We start from the raw sequence: 13,370 nt of genomic DNA, 5'->3' as shown, positions 1-13,370 counted from the left end.
TGCCATCTAGCAATATAAAACTCAAGGATGAATATGCAATAATTAATTAACCGACGTAAGAATAAAGGTCAGATGTTACAACGCATAAAAAGAATTGATTACAAAATGATAGTTTATTTAAAAAAAAAAGATTGTTATGATCCGGCATTAGTTGTACACTACTATCGTAACAGATTGCCAAAATACATAAATATTGAAATACAAAAATGCTTCTTACAGGTTTTACGCTAATTATAGAAAAAAAAGGCAATAATGAAGTTTTGTAGGTGGATGGTTACTTGTTTTCACCGGTGGCGCTGCAAGTTTTTCTTCTTAAAACGAAAAATATTACTCAAAAAGAAGTTTTTCATCAACTTAAGACTGGAATACACAAATGAGAAATAATAAACTTGTTTCTAATCAAAATATCCTGCGTTATTTAAAATAGCCAACAAGACATCCTAGTATACCGCCATGATTTGGAGAGAAAAAGAAAAATATTTTATATTTGTGTATGGCATGAGAGTAACACCGATTGATAAATCCCCGTTATCTCCAGAGATTTACGAATCCTTGAAGTATTGCTTGGATTCTTTGACGTCAGGCACCATAGTCTTCTGTCCTGGTTTCCAGCCAGCAGGGCAGACCTCACCGTATTTGTCAGTGTACTGGAATGCTTGTACAAGACGAAGAGTCTCATCAACAGATCTAAACAGAATAATGTCGTAAAATATTCCAACTTGTATACAGTTTGAGCATCAAGATCAGAATTCACAGCAATAGTACGGTAATGCTATTTCAATTAGGATAGGAAAAATTCTTAAAAAATAGTATAATACTCACCGCCCAACAGGGAGATCGTTGATGGTGATTTGTCGTAGAACTTGCTTGTCATCAATAATGAAAAGTCCACGGAATGGAATGCCAGATTCTTCGTCAAGGACACCGTAATCCTTAGAAATTTTCAAGCTCTTGTCAGCAAGCAGAGGAATTTTCATTTCTCCAAGACCTCCTTGCTTGCGTGGGGTGTTGATCCAGGCAAGATGGCTGAAGTGCGAGTCGGTAGACGCAGCAATAATTTCGCATCCAATTGCCCGGAATTCAGCGACACGATCAGAGAAGGCAATGATCTCCGTTGGACAGACAAAGGTGCTGTGGAAAAGATAACTTTAAATGGATATCCAAGACAACAAACGAATAAAGGAATGTAGAACTATTACCAGATTGCCAGATTTTAATAAAGAAGTAATTTTGATGTTTTACATGAAGTTGAATCATGTTGCATGCTCGGATGTAGCAAAATTGGTAGAAAGTTTTTGTTTAAATAGGGAACATCTAGTGCGCGGACTCCATCAAGTTAATGGAAATATACTAGTGATGTAGTGCCATGAACAGATTAAGATGGCCGCAATGTAACATGATGAAACAGAATGTAGGCATGTTTAGTTTTCCACTTAATAAATCCCCAATTTCATTCACAGTATTTATTCTTATAAATATACTATTAGATTTTGCTCCTAGAAAAGAGAGGAGCATTATTTAGGCTTCATCGTATAATATTCTGAACAATGAATGACAGTAGGAGTGCTGGTAGTGGATGATGTTGGAACAGTTGAGGGACTACAAAGAAAATGAAACTAAATTAAGGGGTTAGGTGGGTTTCAAAAGCTCAAAATAGGTACATTTTTATGAATTTTTTTTCACTTAATCAACAGAATATTTCACTCCATCAATTTAACACATAAAAGATACATATTTTATAAGTAGTTTGTGAAATTTTCATTGAAAAATATTGAAAATTAAGGCGTGGACACGTCGTCTGCTATGACCCCACAAAAAAAAGTTCTCTCGGCGTAGTCAGGATAACTCATGACAGATTCATCTGAAATGCAAAAACCAAAAATTTTCTGTTAGTAGATGTTTAAAACTCGTACTTGGACGAAGGAAAAAAAAAAAAAACAAAAATTACATTTTTGGCGGCGTTGAAAACAAAAAACCCTTATTTTGAGTAAAATTTGCACCCTTCATGGCCTTGAAAAATTACTTGGAATAGAAAAAAAAAAAATTCCTTCGTTCAAGTACGAGATAATGTTATTTTGAAGTGTGCAAAATTTGAAAGAGATCAGTTCATAAGTTTTCGAGAAATCGTGACTACCGATTTCAAAAATGTAGTTTCGAGAAAAACGCGATTGAAGATTTACATTCAAATAACATGTAAATAATCGTACTTACACCGTATAATGATGCAAACCCATGTTTTTTCCACGTGCCATCACCTGACACGGTAACATCTGTCGTATCTTCAACATTATTTTCATCACACGTTAATTTTTTTTCTTGATTTGCAGCAGACAACAAAATTGATTCGGCAACAGTTATGACGCACTCATGTATTTTATCAACATAAAAATTGTACGTTGATGCATTCAAGAATGAGGAACTTATATCCATGAAACCACAGAATTTTTTACATCCGGCAAGTCCTAAGCCTAGTATTCGCATCACAAAAATAAACGAACAATAGCTAAGCAGCTGCCTCGATATATCTGCCTCCATATACCTGCGTCACGCTCGGTTATAGCCTGATGGGTGAAACATCCAAAGGCTATATCTCTTAGAATATGACTCGGATCGTTTCAAAATTTTAAAGGAATATTCTCAACATATTCAATTATAAGATAAGCAAAAAAAAAAAAAATTCGATTTTTTGAAATTTTGAAACCCACCTAACCCCTTAATGTGTTTCTTTATTTCAACGTTTTGTTCAAGTCCAGGTGGTTGGCCTATGGCTCTTCTTTCACGATCAAGTATGAATCATGTTTTAAAAAATGTAAATAAATTAAAACTTTTGAGATACAAATTGTATCAGTCATAATATTTTTACATCTCTGATGTTTCTGAAATGAACAACCATCACCAATCCCTTACTCATCAACTACTCAATTATATACTCACAAGTCCAATGGGTAGAAAAACAGGATCAGATATTTTCCCTTGTAGTCAGTTAATGAGATATCCTTGAACTGACCATCAACGACGGCAGTCCCTTTGAATGCAGGTGCTGGTTTTTGGAGAGCAGGCATTTTGGCGTTTGTATTCTAACAATGAACAAACGAATGTGCGAATCAAGTTCTGAACTCAGTACTCCATTTGGAAAAAAAGACAAAAAGAATGTTACATGTTTTTATGAAAAAAAAAAAACGAAAATAGATGAATCGATTTCAGTCGTTGAGTATGACTGAACTTATACTTCACTAAATTCCAAGTGACTAAAGAGATTAAAATATTATCTATGGATCAGTCACTGTGACTGATAGATAAAAAGAATTACACAGTCATGGCATCAGAACGAGGTAATGGCAATGAAACAAAAGTGAATAGAAAAATCAAGAAATTATGCAAGATTGATTACAGCATCTGTGTAAGTAATGAGCACTTACACAGTTGAGAAAAAAATGATACAAGGTCGGATTGTCGGTACGATTGTAAAATATTTGCACGTGTGCAAATGTAAAATCTAATCAGAAATTAGGAATAATGGATATGCGAGGATTATTGACAAAGCGTTATAATTAATATAGAATTTTTAAATAATTCAACTAATTCAAGAACAATGAATATGCCAACAAACATTGCATGGAAATGTAGAAAACCAGTTAGAAAATGAAAGGTTCGTCGAAGTTCCGGTCAGGAAGAAGAAGAATTTAATAGTTGAAAAACGTGAATATACAAAATCGACGTTTCGGCCGGGCCCTGCCGACCATCCTCAGGAAATAAAATAAAAAAAAAAAAAAAAATGACAACCGGTACATGCTTAGATGTTGTTAGTGGTACAGCATTTCGGACGGAAGTGACTTCCGTCCGAAATGCTGTACCACTAACAACATCTAAGCATGTACCGGTTGTCATTTTTTTTATTTTATTTCCTGAGGATGGTCGGCAGGGCCCGGCCGAAACGTCGATTTTGTATATTCACGTTTTTCAACTATTAAATTCTTCTTCTTCCTGACCGGAACTTCGACGAACCTTTCATTTTCAATCTACCTCCCGGTCACAAACTTCTTTCCTAAATAGAAAACCAGTTACACAAAAATTCATAAAACATCAATAGTATAGGACTAAATGCATAGGTGCGTTTTTACCAGCTCATATCATGATAAACGTGGCTGTAATGCTTCTAGTATTTTCTATGAAGAAATTTGATGCCCGTTGAATCATCATGACCCATCAATCAAGTGTTTTGTAAGCGTGGCATAATCAAATCCGTTAATAGATATTTCATAAACGACAAATGAACGATTATTTAATAATCAAGAATCCGCGTCAGTGGGAATAAGTAAGAATAATCGATGCAATAAAGATTGGAATAAGTAACCGCGTGTAGTGACCCGTTTACACAAAATTGTGCAACCTTCGATTAGCACAAGGTTAAATAAGTGTACAAGCAACAGAAACAATTGGACCGAGGAGAATACGTATCGCAATAAATACCGGCCTTGAAACGTTGAAACGGTCGGGAAACCATAGAAAAGAACAAGTATAATAGTTGGACAAAGGCGGGAAAATTAGCTATGTACAACAAGGTAAATCGCGTAACTACGTGACGTAAGAGAGTAAGATACTCGCGCGTTTAAGGAAGACAATGACGCGTGTAGAAATAAAACGAGATTCAAAAGTATTCATGCGATACGTCGACATTGCTTGGATGGATTAGGAACCGTTAGACTGTTCACGTAACGGTGAAAGGAGCCAGATTCATCTCCATCCTTCACAATAATTTACTCTCTCGTACATGCAGAGAAAAAAAACTAAACACAAAATCGGCTTATCACTGCGTGGTAGCAAAATTCGGTCAGACGATAGCAGTCAATGAATAATATTACGCACGTATTTGTCTTACGTACGTACCAACAGGTCGAGAGTTAATCGTTAAGTAATGGTGCAATTATCTGTACATACCTTGTTTCGAACTAAGATTCCACAAACTAAACCCTCGAGCAATTCAGCACGAATGAGGCAATGTTGCCGGCTTACCGGCAGATCGTGACTTTGGCGGGGGGGGGGGGGGGGGGGGGGGGGGGGGGGTTAGAGGTGGTGGGGTTAGAGAGCGGCGACGAGTGTGCGCGATGCGACTTCCGGCTACGTTCAACCAACAGCTTCCGAATTGCTTCCTAATCTCCATCTGTAGTCCGATCGAGAAAATGTTTGACTAGTTTTCCGGCTGTGTTGTTGAGAGTTGCAGGTTCGTTTGTCTCGCATGCCTTCGATTCCTAACATAACCTAAATGTCAGTAATAATTTTCAAGTTTTATTCACTTCATGTAATCGTATGTATACATGATTGGTGAAATATATTCCGTATCGGTTTACGATACTGGCCGCTTTTTTACCTTAGCATAGTTTGACAGTTTTGAACTGTTTTGCAGGAGTGGCTTGTATTCGAAATTGCCAACTCGCTTATATCGTTGTTTCATATCCCTGAACGTAATGTGTAGAATCATTTATGAAGGGATTGTCATTATCTTTTAGGAGATAAAAAGATAGTTCTCAGCGCGAAAATTCTGAGGGATCATGGGTAGATTCAAAGCAATGGTAATATTGATTATTAGATGCGGCAATGAGAAGTGAAAACTCGTACTTATCGACTGGGGTTAAAGAATTATCATAAGCAGCGTAAAAATATTTATGTTTTCAATTTCGTGTATATTTCGTTGCTTGCGTATCGTATGTTTGGCTGTCGCTATCCACGGAATTAGATGATCTCTCATTTACAGATAATAATGTCTCAACTTATACAGTATGTCGTGGTTCGCCAGGACTTGATAAAAACCATGAGTTGGTCGGTCGGTGCTGTGATTGCGCAAGCTTGTCACGCGTGTTCGGCCGTTACGCATTTGTTTCACGATGATATTCATACGCGAGCTTACCTCGCCGATTTAGACAACATGCACAAGGTCGTTTTACAGGTAAATTGAAATAACCGCCAAATAAACTCCTCCCGCATCTCTTATGTAGTTATATGTTAATATTCATTTCACTTCGGTACTAAACAGTTGCAAGATTTTAAATTTACGAAACTTTCCTTTGCTCCACGTTGTGACATCCTTAACTGCATTTACCGCTGCTCAGTGGTCAAAATTGGAACTTTTTAAAAGAATGTCTCGTTGAAAGCTCGAAAATTTCAATTCAAATCGATCAGGCGGAAATAATTTCAAAAAGAAACTATGACTTATCTCGTATCTTGTCTGTTTAATTTCAAATCGAAACGAATTACCGTGTCACACGGCCTTCAGTGCCTGGATTGCAATTTGTATTTTCCCATACTTAGCGAGTGCATGCCGGGTATTGTGGGAAGTTAATTTGATTAAATTTAATTTAATACCGCAAAGTATTTGCGGTGGGCATCTGAAATTTCTCATGACGGGAATATAATTGCGTGTAACACATCACGAAGTTGCATACTGGGAAAACGATTGTATTCAAATGTTTCCTGAGATAGTAAGATGTTCGTATAAATGTTGACATCACTGAACGATGACAGAGCAGTTCTCTCTCATTTTGTCTCTAACCGTAGACACAAAGTGTCGACCCGAACGTTTCGTTTAATGAAATGCCGCAGAGTCACGATGATTTTTTTCCACTTTCGGCATGTGGCTAGATTCAATAATAACAACAACAACAACAATAATAATGTACACGTTTACTCGATTAATTGTGTACTCGTACTACTTCCTTAACAATTTTACGACGATAACGGTTGATCAATTGTTGCAAGCATATTTCTGTTTCAGGCTCCAGACGAGTCCAGTTTAACGGATTTGAAAAAATCTTTGGACGAAAACGACATCAAGCACAAGCTTTGGATAGAACAGCCGGAAAACATCCCTACTTGTCTAGTTGTAAAACCGTATCCAAAAGAGGAGATTCAAATTTATTTTAAGAAATTCAAATTGTTTAAGTAGCTCGATGCAATAAAATAATTTCTTTTCACTCACAGCAAGGACATGTTTTATTGCCTTTCCTCGCAATTTTACGGTACCTCACGGTATGCGTGTTGTGGCCAAGGGATAATCTAAAATCAATCATCAACTAGTCCGTCAATTTAATAATCGTATTTATTAATATGTGCTAATGGTATGACTCGTCGAAATATAAAATATTAGCAAAATATTATAAATCATGATTTTATAAATTGGAAAATACTGATCGTTTGATATAGAATTTGTGCGCCAGTAATATTGGATAAATTTTTTCCCGTTTCGGAACTTTCAGAACTAGACATATATAATAGTTTATAATAATATGTATACAGTATACAGTATAAATTAAAATTATTTATTGTCTACGATATTTCTAGAGTATTCGCATATCTATAATGTAATACCCTTTTAAATTTTTCATTCGCTTTGAAAATTTGCGTTTAAAATTATAATATATTGAATTATGTATGTGACAGATTTAAATATACTGCGGACACTTCGGTCACAGACTGATAATCTTTCCCGATGGAAATGACCTGGTTGATGGTTCGCTGAGTTAAGGCAGAGATCAATGACGCGCGTTTCAGATATCAAGAATTTGGAATGGTCTAGAATCTAGATTAATGGAATTTTACAAACAGATTCGTTATTTTCAGCTATTTTCTCGTCCACTTTTTGCTTCATATTTATTTTACGCATTACGTAACACGCGTGAAATCAAGATTATTTTAACAATATATTTGATTTATACAGAAGATCAGTTCTTTCGAATTAATATTACAAAAAATCAAGATGAAAGTGAGGTTGTTTGATCTGTTCTAGATTAAACTATCCCCAATGTGCATGCATCGAACGAGGATTACGTAAATAATTAAGAGGTCGCTTTTATCCATCAAAATAACGCGTTAAAAAATATCTAGCTTAGCAAAATATGACAGCGTCATACGACGAGATACTCTGATCCTATATTCAGTGCCCTCTTAACCAGAGATGATTGCTGCACATCGTGAGATAAACTTCTTATCGATACAACACGAATCACTGAATAATAACGCAGTGAAAACTGTCGAAACGGCGTAAGCGTAGACAGGTATATATCATACATGGAAAATCGGTTATTTGTATACAGAGTATATATGTTATAACAACATTATACCCATATGCATAGAGATATATATTAGACATGTATATATATATATATATATATATTATATATATATATAATATATATATAATATATATATAATGTTAATATTAACATGTGTACAAGGAATATTTTCCCTAAAAGTCTTAAAACTAACGTTATCTGCATTCCGCAGTGATAAATGGTAAAGTTAGAGATTATCGTTACATAACGTTATAACAATTTAATCGTGTAAAAAATATTACTTGCCACAATGATAAAATTACCGATGAAATTTGCTTACGCTTGTTACGCTATCTTTATTCACCGAAGTTCGTCCGACGTTGCGTAATTTTCTCTTTTTGTGTCAATATGAAAGTAAATAATTATACTACTTTTCTCTTAGCATTGTTAATTGATCGGAATAAGTGTATGATGTTATATAATAATGATAGTTTTACCTATACACGATACAATGATAATCGAAAATTCCGTCGTTTATAAATTAGATACGTAATATAAATATATATATGTATATTTCAATGTACGTTTAATTGTTCCTACTTCCTAATTATACAAGTTATAATGTAGTGTTTTAACTACGTACGTAAGAATATTTCTTGAAAAACTGTACACGAGTACAATGATTAATTGGAAAAAAATTAATAATTATTGTAATAAATTATTTTCATTGTCAATTCAGCATCTTCTATGCAAACGAGTTTCCAAACGTGGGCATAAGCTGGTTGAAGCCCTTTCGATTTAATAATCATTCAAATTCATCGAAACGAATGCATTTAATTACAAGGTACGTTCTTCAACGAATAACTTTATATACTGTTATTATAATTACCATCATAATTCAATGTTGCTATTCTCATCGGCGTTACGATTGTTATGTTACAATAACTATTATTATCATTATGTACACGCATAGTTGGCGCTGCTATTAGACACTGTAAGTACATTTATTTACAACACTTATGAATAGGATGTTTTTTTAATAATTAAATATTGACTTGATTATTTTTTTAACATATATACGTTGTGAAAGATTAAAGAAAGAAATATAATAGAAGAAGTAAAAGAAATGGAATAATAATTATTATAGGATACGTGTAATTCGTTATTGTTGAATTATGATGCGCGTTTATTGATGAGAGAGAGAGAGAGAGAGAGAGCGAGAGAGAGAAAGAGAGAGAGAGAGAGAGAGAGAGAGACAGGGAAAAAAAGAAAAATTTCTTCTTATTCGTAGAAATGATCAAATCCTGGCGTTCTCTTCCTCGTCTGGTTCATATTCTTGAAGAAGAATCCAGGATCGCGTGAAGCCTTCGGGATCTCCATCTCTGTAATCCGAAATTATTACTATTCCCCCCATTTCCACAAGCTGTTGTGCTTCGACTGAAACGAAAGATGAAAGAGAGAACAAAAAAAAAAAAATACTCAAAAAAAAAAAAAAACACTCGTTTCAATCTCTGTGGAAATTGATCCCAGTTTGTTTCGTTTTTATTTGTTTAAAATTTTTTTTTATTCTCCATCTCTACACCAATTATTCGTTCAACGTTATAACGAAATGTGCGATATTATCTATAATATTCACCGCATGCACCCAGGTTGGTTAGTAAAAATCGCAAATGAAAGGACAAAAAAAAAAAATAAGAGACACAGAGAAACACGTAGAAATATCGCGGCACCGGAAGTACGGGAGGTTCAACTTTACCAGGTCACGTTAGTTTTGGGAGGAATGTGAGTCACGTGATGAGCATTTATTTCTCTGCCATATTTCCGTTTTGGTCTGGGTAATCGTCGTATTCTTCTTCCGGTTCCTCGTAATCCGTTTCCGCTGGTTCAGGACCGTCAGGCGCGGGTCCTGGCGTACTCATCATTTCCTAATCACAGGAGGTAATAATTCCAAAACACAAGGATCAAATCCCCTGACTGATAGAAATCAATATCACGCAGGCTGCTGAGGGTGCAAGGAGAGAAATCATTCGTTACTCGCAGTAAGTCTGACAGCACGAACGCAACCAACCACCGTATAAAATTCAAGCGACAATTAACTCTTGCATGCAATTTATTTAAATTCTTTTACGAAAGTTGCACCGCGGAGAAATATTGAGTTTTTTTTTTTTTTTTTTTACATTTTTTGACAAAGAGAACAAGAGAACTTGTGTAAAATGCTGAAAATCAATTATACCGATATAAGAAATCAGATTGAAATCTTGTTATCGGTAAGAAATTGAAACATATTTTTGTACCAACGATCCGTATAATAGCTGAAAATAAAATACTACAACAGAATTAATAAGGCCATGCAATTTGTAGTAAATAATTAGCGATGTACAATGGATATGTTGGTTATGCAACAAGCCTCGATGAGTAATGAAAGGAAAGCGAGAGAGGACAAAAATAGATAGCGAGAGAGGAGCGAGGTGGGAATTTGTACCTTGGGTGGTCTCCAGCCGCATCCAGGAAGCGGAAGTCCATCGGCTCCCAAAGGACACGGGGCATCTAGTCCAGGAACACCTTGGTCTCCTTTGTCACCCTTGTCGCCTTTTCTTCCTCGCTTACCTGGCGGACCCTGAAGACAACGCGCGAGAAGCATTCGTTAGGTCCGAGTTCGTTTTTGAGAAATATTAAGTATTAAGACACGTACTGCAGTTGCGGCGTGCAAGTAGGCCAGGCATTGTAACAAAACTTTGTGCATTTTTATTTAGGTGTGTAATATCGCTGTAAATTATAAATTGATGGATTTTGGGGAGTTGAAGATGTGCAGAAAATTGTTTTTATACTTTCGAGGATGGATGTATCGTCGAGAAAAAGGATTCGAAATTTTTGTCAATTTAATGATAACGAAACGGAGAAGGATCTTTTTTTTCATAGATTTGATTTTTATCACTCGACTTTGATTTTCTTGTCATTCAAAAGATCTCGATATTTTTTTTTTTTTATTTATTTATTTCTTTTTTCAAATTGTTGGTGGCAGCGTGAAATATTTGCTTATATATACAAATTCTTGGATTATTTATGGGATTTTTTCTTTTCATTTCGTTTAATTATAGGAACTGAAAAATAATGTAGGTTTCCTGTTATTACAGAAAGCGCTCACAGTCGGTCACCAATAACTGATCGATAAAATTACTATTGAAGACTTAAACGTGAAATTGAATTTTACTAGCATGATTCTACAGACAGGGGAAAATCGATTTCTTATACTGCGAAATTTTTCTAGAGATTGAAGCGATTTTCTATTGTTAATTTTAACTACATCATCAAAAATTTTCATTAATTAATCCCGCAAGGATTGCATGAACGCTTCTATTATGTTCACAGAGCGAACAATTACGATCAATAATCATCATTATACCGGTAACTTCGGTGTCTATTTTTTTTTTTTTTCCTTTTACATTAGCTATCGGTACAGATCAAGGTACGTCGATAAATGATATAATTTAAAAAATACTCAATATTTATAGTCAGTTGAATACTCACAGCCTGGCCCGTGGTGCCTTTATCACCTTTTGGTCCCTGTAATTTTCACGTAGCATAAAAACAAAAATTACAAATATATAAACGTGCTTGAAAATAAAAAATATAGACGATAAAAAAAAAAAAAAAAAATTGTACATAATAGATACAATGATCGTGGATATTGAGCGTTAATTAATTAAGCAACAAACATTTCTGCAGGAGAAACTTTCGGCAACTGTATAAATATTTAAAGGCCTGTGTCCTTCGGCATGCATGACAAAGGCAGAGAATTTAGATGCTTCGAGGATGTGGTAAATTTTTAACTACTAATGTTGAACTGTTATCTTTTTTCAATTTTTTTGTTCTTCTTTTTAACCAACGTAACACGCTTAGGGTTCGAAATTTTTCAATTAACGCACTAAAGTAGTTTTATACATGTACTTGTGCAATGTTTCGTCACCATACCTCGGTACCTGGAATCCCGTCTGTTCCCTGGGGAAGAACAGAGAAAAAAAATTGACGTTATCTTCATGCTGACATACAAACATGGATTGCTGGTTTATAATTAATTCGATTGTAAAGTTTGGTGTAAAAAACAAGAGGAGAGTTTCAGTTTAATATTTTTATCTCCGCCAAACTTACTTCGAAAAATCGTAAAAAAGCAAAGCTGCGAAATTAAAATTTATGATAAAACTCACAGGCAGTCCTGGGTCTCCACGTTCTCCCTTCGTTCCAGGTTCGCCTTGAGCACCCTGTAATAATATAAAACGTGTGAATTGCGGCCGTGTTTCTAATCGTCAAATCGTAAATAGTAAAACAAAATTTTCTTCGTTTATAATTTTCTCGAATAAATTTCCTTCATATTCGTCCCGCACAATTCGATTGATATCTCATACTATACGCACATATATGGTTTTGCACCTAACACCGCGTTTGCGATAAGTATGATATTCGAGTTAGTGAGAATTAATTTTTGCGTCAATTGTTAATATTGTTAGCTGCAGTGATTGGATTTTGTGACGAGATATTAAGATAGCAAAAAAAAAAAAAATAAAAAAAAATTACTCGTCACGGTGCACAGATGGTGAATTATTTTCTGTGAGAATGTTAATTGATTTTAAGTAAAAAGAAAGTTGAAAAAATGGAAAGTGAAAAGACAAGACGAAAATAAAGAGTAAACGAGGGGAAACCCGGATTTTCTTTCTATTCAAATAATTACGGGCGCGTGATAAATCGACGTATATAAAAATTTTCCCGCTCACCTTCATGCCGTCTAATCCTGCCGGCCCCTGAAAGGGAGATGAAATGAAATCAAATTTGATGAAAATTAAAGAGTGGCAAAAACGAGACAAACAAAAGGAATGCATACACCAAAAGTAAAACAGGAAAACAGTTGGGAAAAAAGTATATCGTATACCAAGAATTGAATTACTCAATAAACATGTTTATCATCGGGTCGAGAATTTTTTTTTTTTTTTTTTTATCTTAATGTACAGTAAATAAACATGTTTATTGTATGTAATATTATACACAGGAATACCCATATATTATACACATATATAGGTATATTCCATCGTAGAGAAAAAACGTTTTTTGGGGGTTGAAAGAATAAATAAATAAATGAATAAAAATGTATACAAATAGTTTCGAAATTCATTCCGTGACGAATGATTGGTTGAGAAATTTCGTTTTCACAGTTGTAAAAATAATTAAATCACGAGGCTTAAGTCACATGCTGTAGGTTGCTTGAAAATGTCTTGACTATGCGAATGAAGAAAATTTCACGTGGTCGCAGCAAATTAACACGTGTTAATTTAG

General features: G+C 34.7%; 3 protein-coding genes and 1 long non-coding RNA gene across 17 annotated transcripts in view; 1 reads left to right on the top strand and 3 right to left on the bottom strand.

Moving 5' to 3' along the window:
* Nucleotides 1-94: 94 nt before the first annotated feature.
* LOC107226298 (peroxiredoxin 1) lies at nucleotides 95-5,117 on the bottom strand. Of its 2 annotated transcripts, none has more exons than XM_015667059.2 (4): nucleotides 4,939-5,117; nucleotides 2,935-3,077; nucleotides 823-1,131; nucleotides 95-687 (listed from the first exon to the last, which is right to left on the bottom strand). In XM_015667059.2, exons 2-4 carry the CDS (start codon nucleotides 3,060-3,062, stop codon nucleotides 543-545), a joined length of 582 nt encoding a protein of 193 aa, XP_015522545.1. In that variant the 5' UTR covers nucleotides 3,063-3,077; nucleotides 4,939-5,117; the 3' UTR covers nucleotides 95-542. The 2 variants fall into 2 exon arrangements, with proteins under 2 accessions (XP_015522545.1, XP_046602403.1); XM_046746447.1 differs by lacking the exon at nucleotides 4,939-5,117 and adding an exon at nucleotides 4,122-4,146.
* LOC124296573 lies at nucleotides 1,659-2,699 on the bottom strand. Its single transcript, XR_006906393.1, has 2 exons — nucleotides 2,212-2,699; nucleotides 1,659-1,861 (listed from the first exon to the last, which is right to left on the bottom strand). It is a non-coding gene; the product is annotated as an uncharacterized LOC124296573 (long non-coding RNA).
* LOC107226297 (putative peptidyl-tRNA hydrolase PTRHD1) lies at nucleotides 5,106-6,974 on the top strand. Of its 5 annotated transcripts, none has more exons than XM_046746449.1 (4): nucleotides 5,190-5,265; nucleotides 5,405-5,570; nucleotides 5,753-5,944; nucleotides 6,770-6,974. In XM_046746449.1, exons 2-4 carry the CDS (start codon nucleotides 5,550-5,552, stop codon nucleotides 6,938-6,940), a joined length of 384 nt encoding a protein of 127 aa, XP_046602405.1. In that variant the 5' UTR covers nucleotides 5,190-5,265; nucleotides 5,405-5,549; the 3' UTR covers nucleotides 6,941-6,974. The 5 variants fall into 5 exon arrangements, with proteins under 5 accessions (XP_046602407.1, XP_015522544.1, XP_046602405.1 ...); XM_046746450.1 differs by having other exon boundaries at nucleotides 5,224-5,305; XM_046746451.1 differs by lacking the exon at nucleotides 5,405-5,570 and having other exon boundaries at nucleotides 5,106-5,221.
* Nucleotides 6,975-7,020: 46 nt separating this feature from the next.
* The window catches only part of LOC107226295 (collagen alpha chain CG42342), a 173,495-nt gene continuing 167,145 nt past the window's right edge, over nucleotides 7,021-13,370 (bottom strand). For all 9 annotated transcript variants that reach the window (XM_046746444.1, XM_046746436.1, XM_046746437.1 and 6 more), the window contains 7 exons: nucleotides 12,815-12,841; nucleotides 12,251-12,304; nucleotides 12,018-12,044; nucleotides 11,574-11,609; nucleotides 10,528-10,662; nucleotides 9,802-9,970; nucleotides 7,021-9,427 (listed from right to left, as the gene is read on the bottom strand). In XM_046746444.1, the coding sequence (XP_046602400.1) occupies nucleotides 9,848-9,970; nucleotides 10,528-10,662; nucleotides 11,574-11,609; nucleotides 12,018-12,044; nucleotides 12,251-12,304; nucleotides 12,815-12,841 (402 nt within the window). In that variant the 3' untranslated portion in view covers nucleotides 7,021-9,427; nucleotides 9,802-9,847. The remainder of the gene's footprint in view (nucleotides 9,428-9,801; nucleotides 9,971-10,527; nucleotides 10,663-11,573; nucleotides 11,610-12,017; nucleotides 12,045-12,250; nucleotides 12,305-12,814; nucleotides 12,842-13,370) is intronic.

Source organism: Neodiprion lecontei, chromosome 1, assembly GCF_021901455.1.
Source record: "Neodiprion lecontei isolate iyNeoLeco1 chromosome 1, iyNeoLeco1.1, whole genome shotgun sequence".
NCBI classification, from domain to species: domain Eukaryota; kingdom Metazoa; phylum Arthropoda; class Insecta; order Hymenoptera; family Diprionidae; genus Neodiprion; species Neodiprion lecontei.
The sequence above is the reverse complement of the archived record's forward strand: the minus strand, read 5'-3'. Positions and strand labels throughout refer to the sequence as shown.

Bases quoted from the DNA above. Each gene is read 5' to 3' on its own strand.
- LOC107226298 (XM_015667059.2), bottom strand. From the start codon at position 3,062: ATGCCTGCTCTCCAAAAACCAGCACCTGCATTCAAAGGGACTGCCGTC. The intron at 1,132-2,934 runs GTGAGTATATAA...TCTTTTCCACAG, and splicing joins TTTTTCTACCCATTGGACTT to CACCTTTGTCTGTCCAACGG. The intron at 688-822 runs GTGAGTATTATA...TATTCTGTTTAG, and splicing joins AACGATCTCCCTGTTGGGCG to ATCTGTTGATGAGACTCTTC.
- LOC107226297 (XM_046746449.1), top strand. From the start codon at position 5,550: ATGGGTAGATTCAAAGCAATG. The intron at 5,571-5,752 runs GTAATATTGATT...TCTCATTTACAG, and splicing joins TGGGTAGATTCAAAGCAATG to ATAATAATGTCTCAACTTAT. The intron at 5,945-6,769 runs GTAAATTGAAAT...TTTCTGTTTCAG, and splicing joins TGCACAAGGTCGTTTTACAG to GCTCCAGACGAGTCCAGTTT.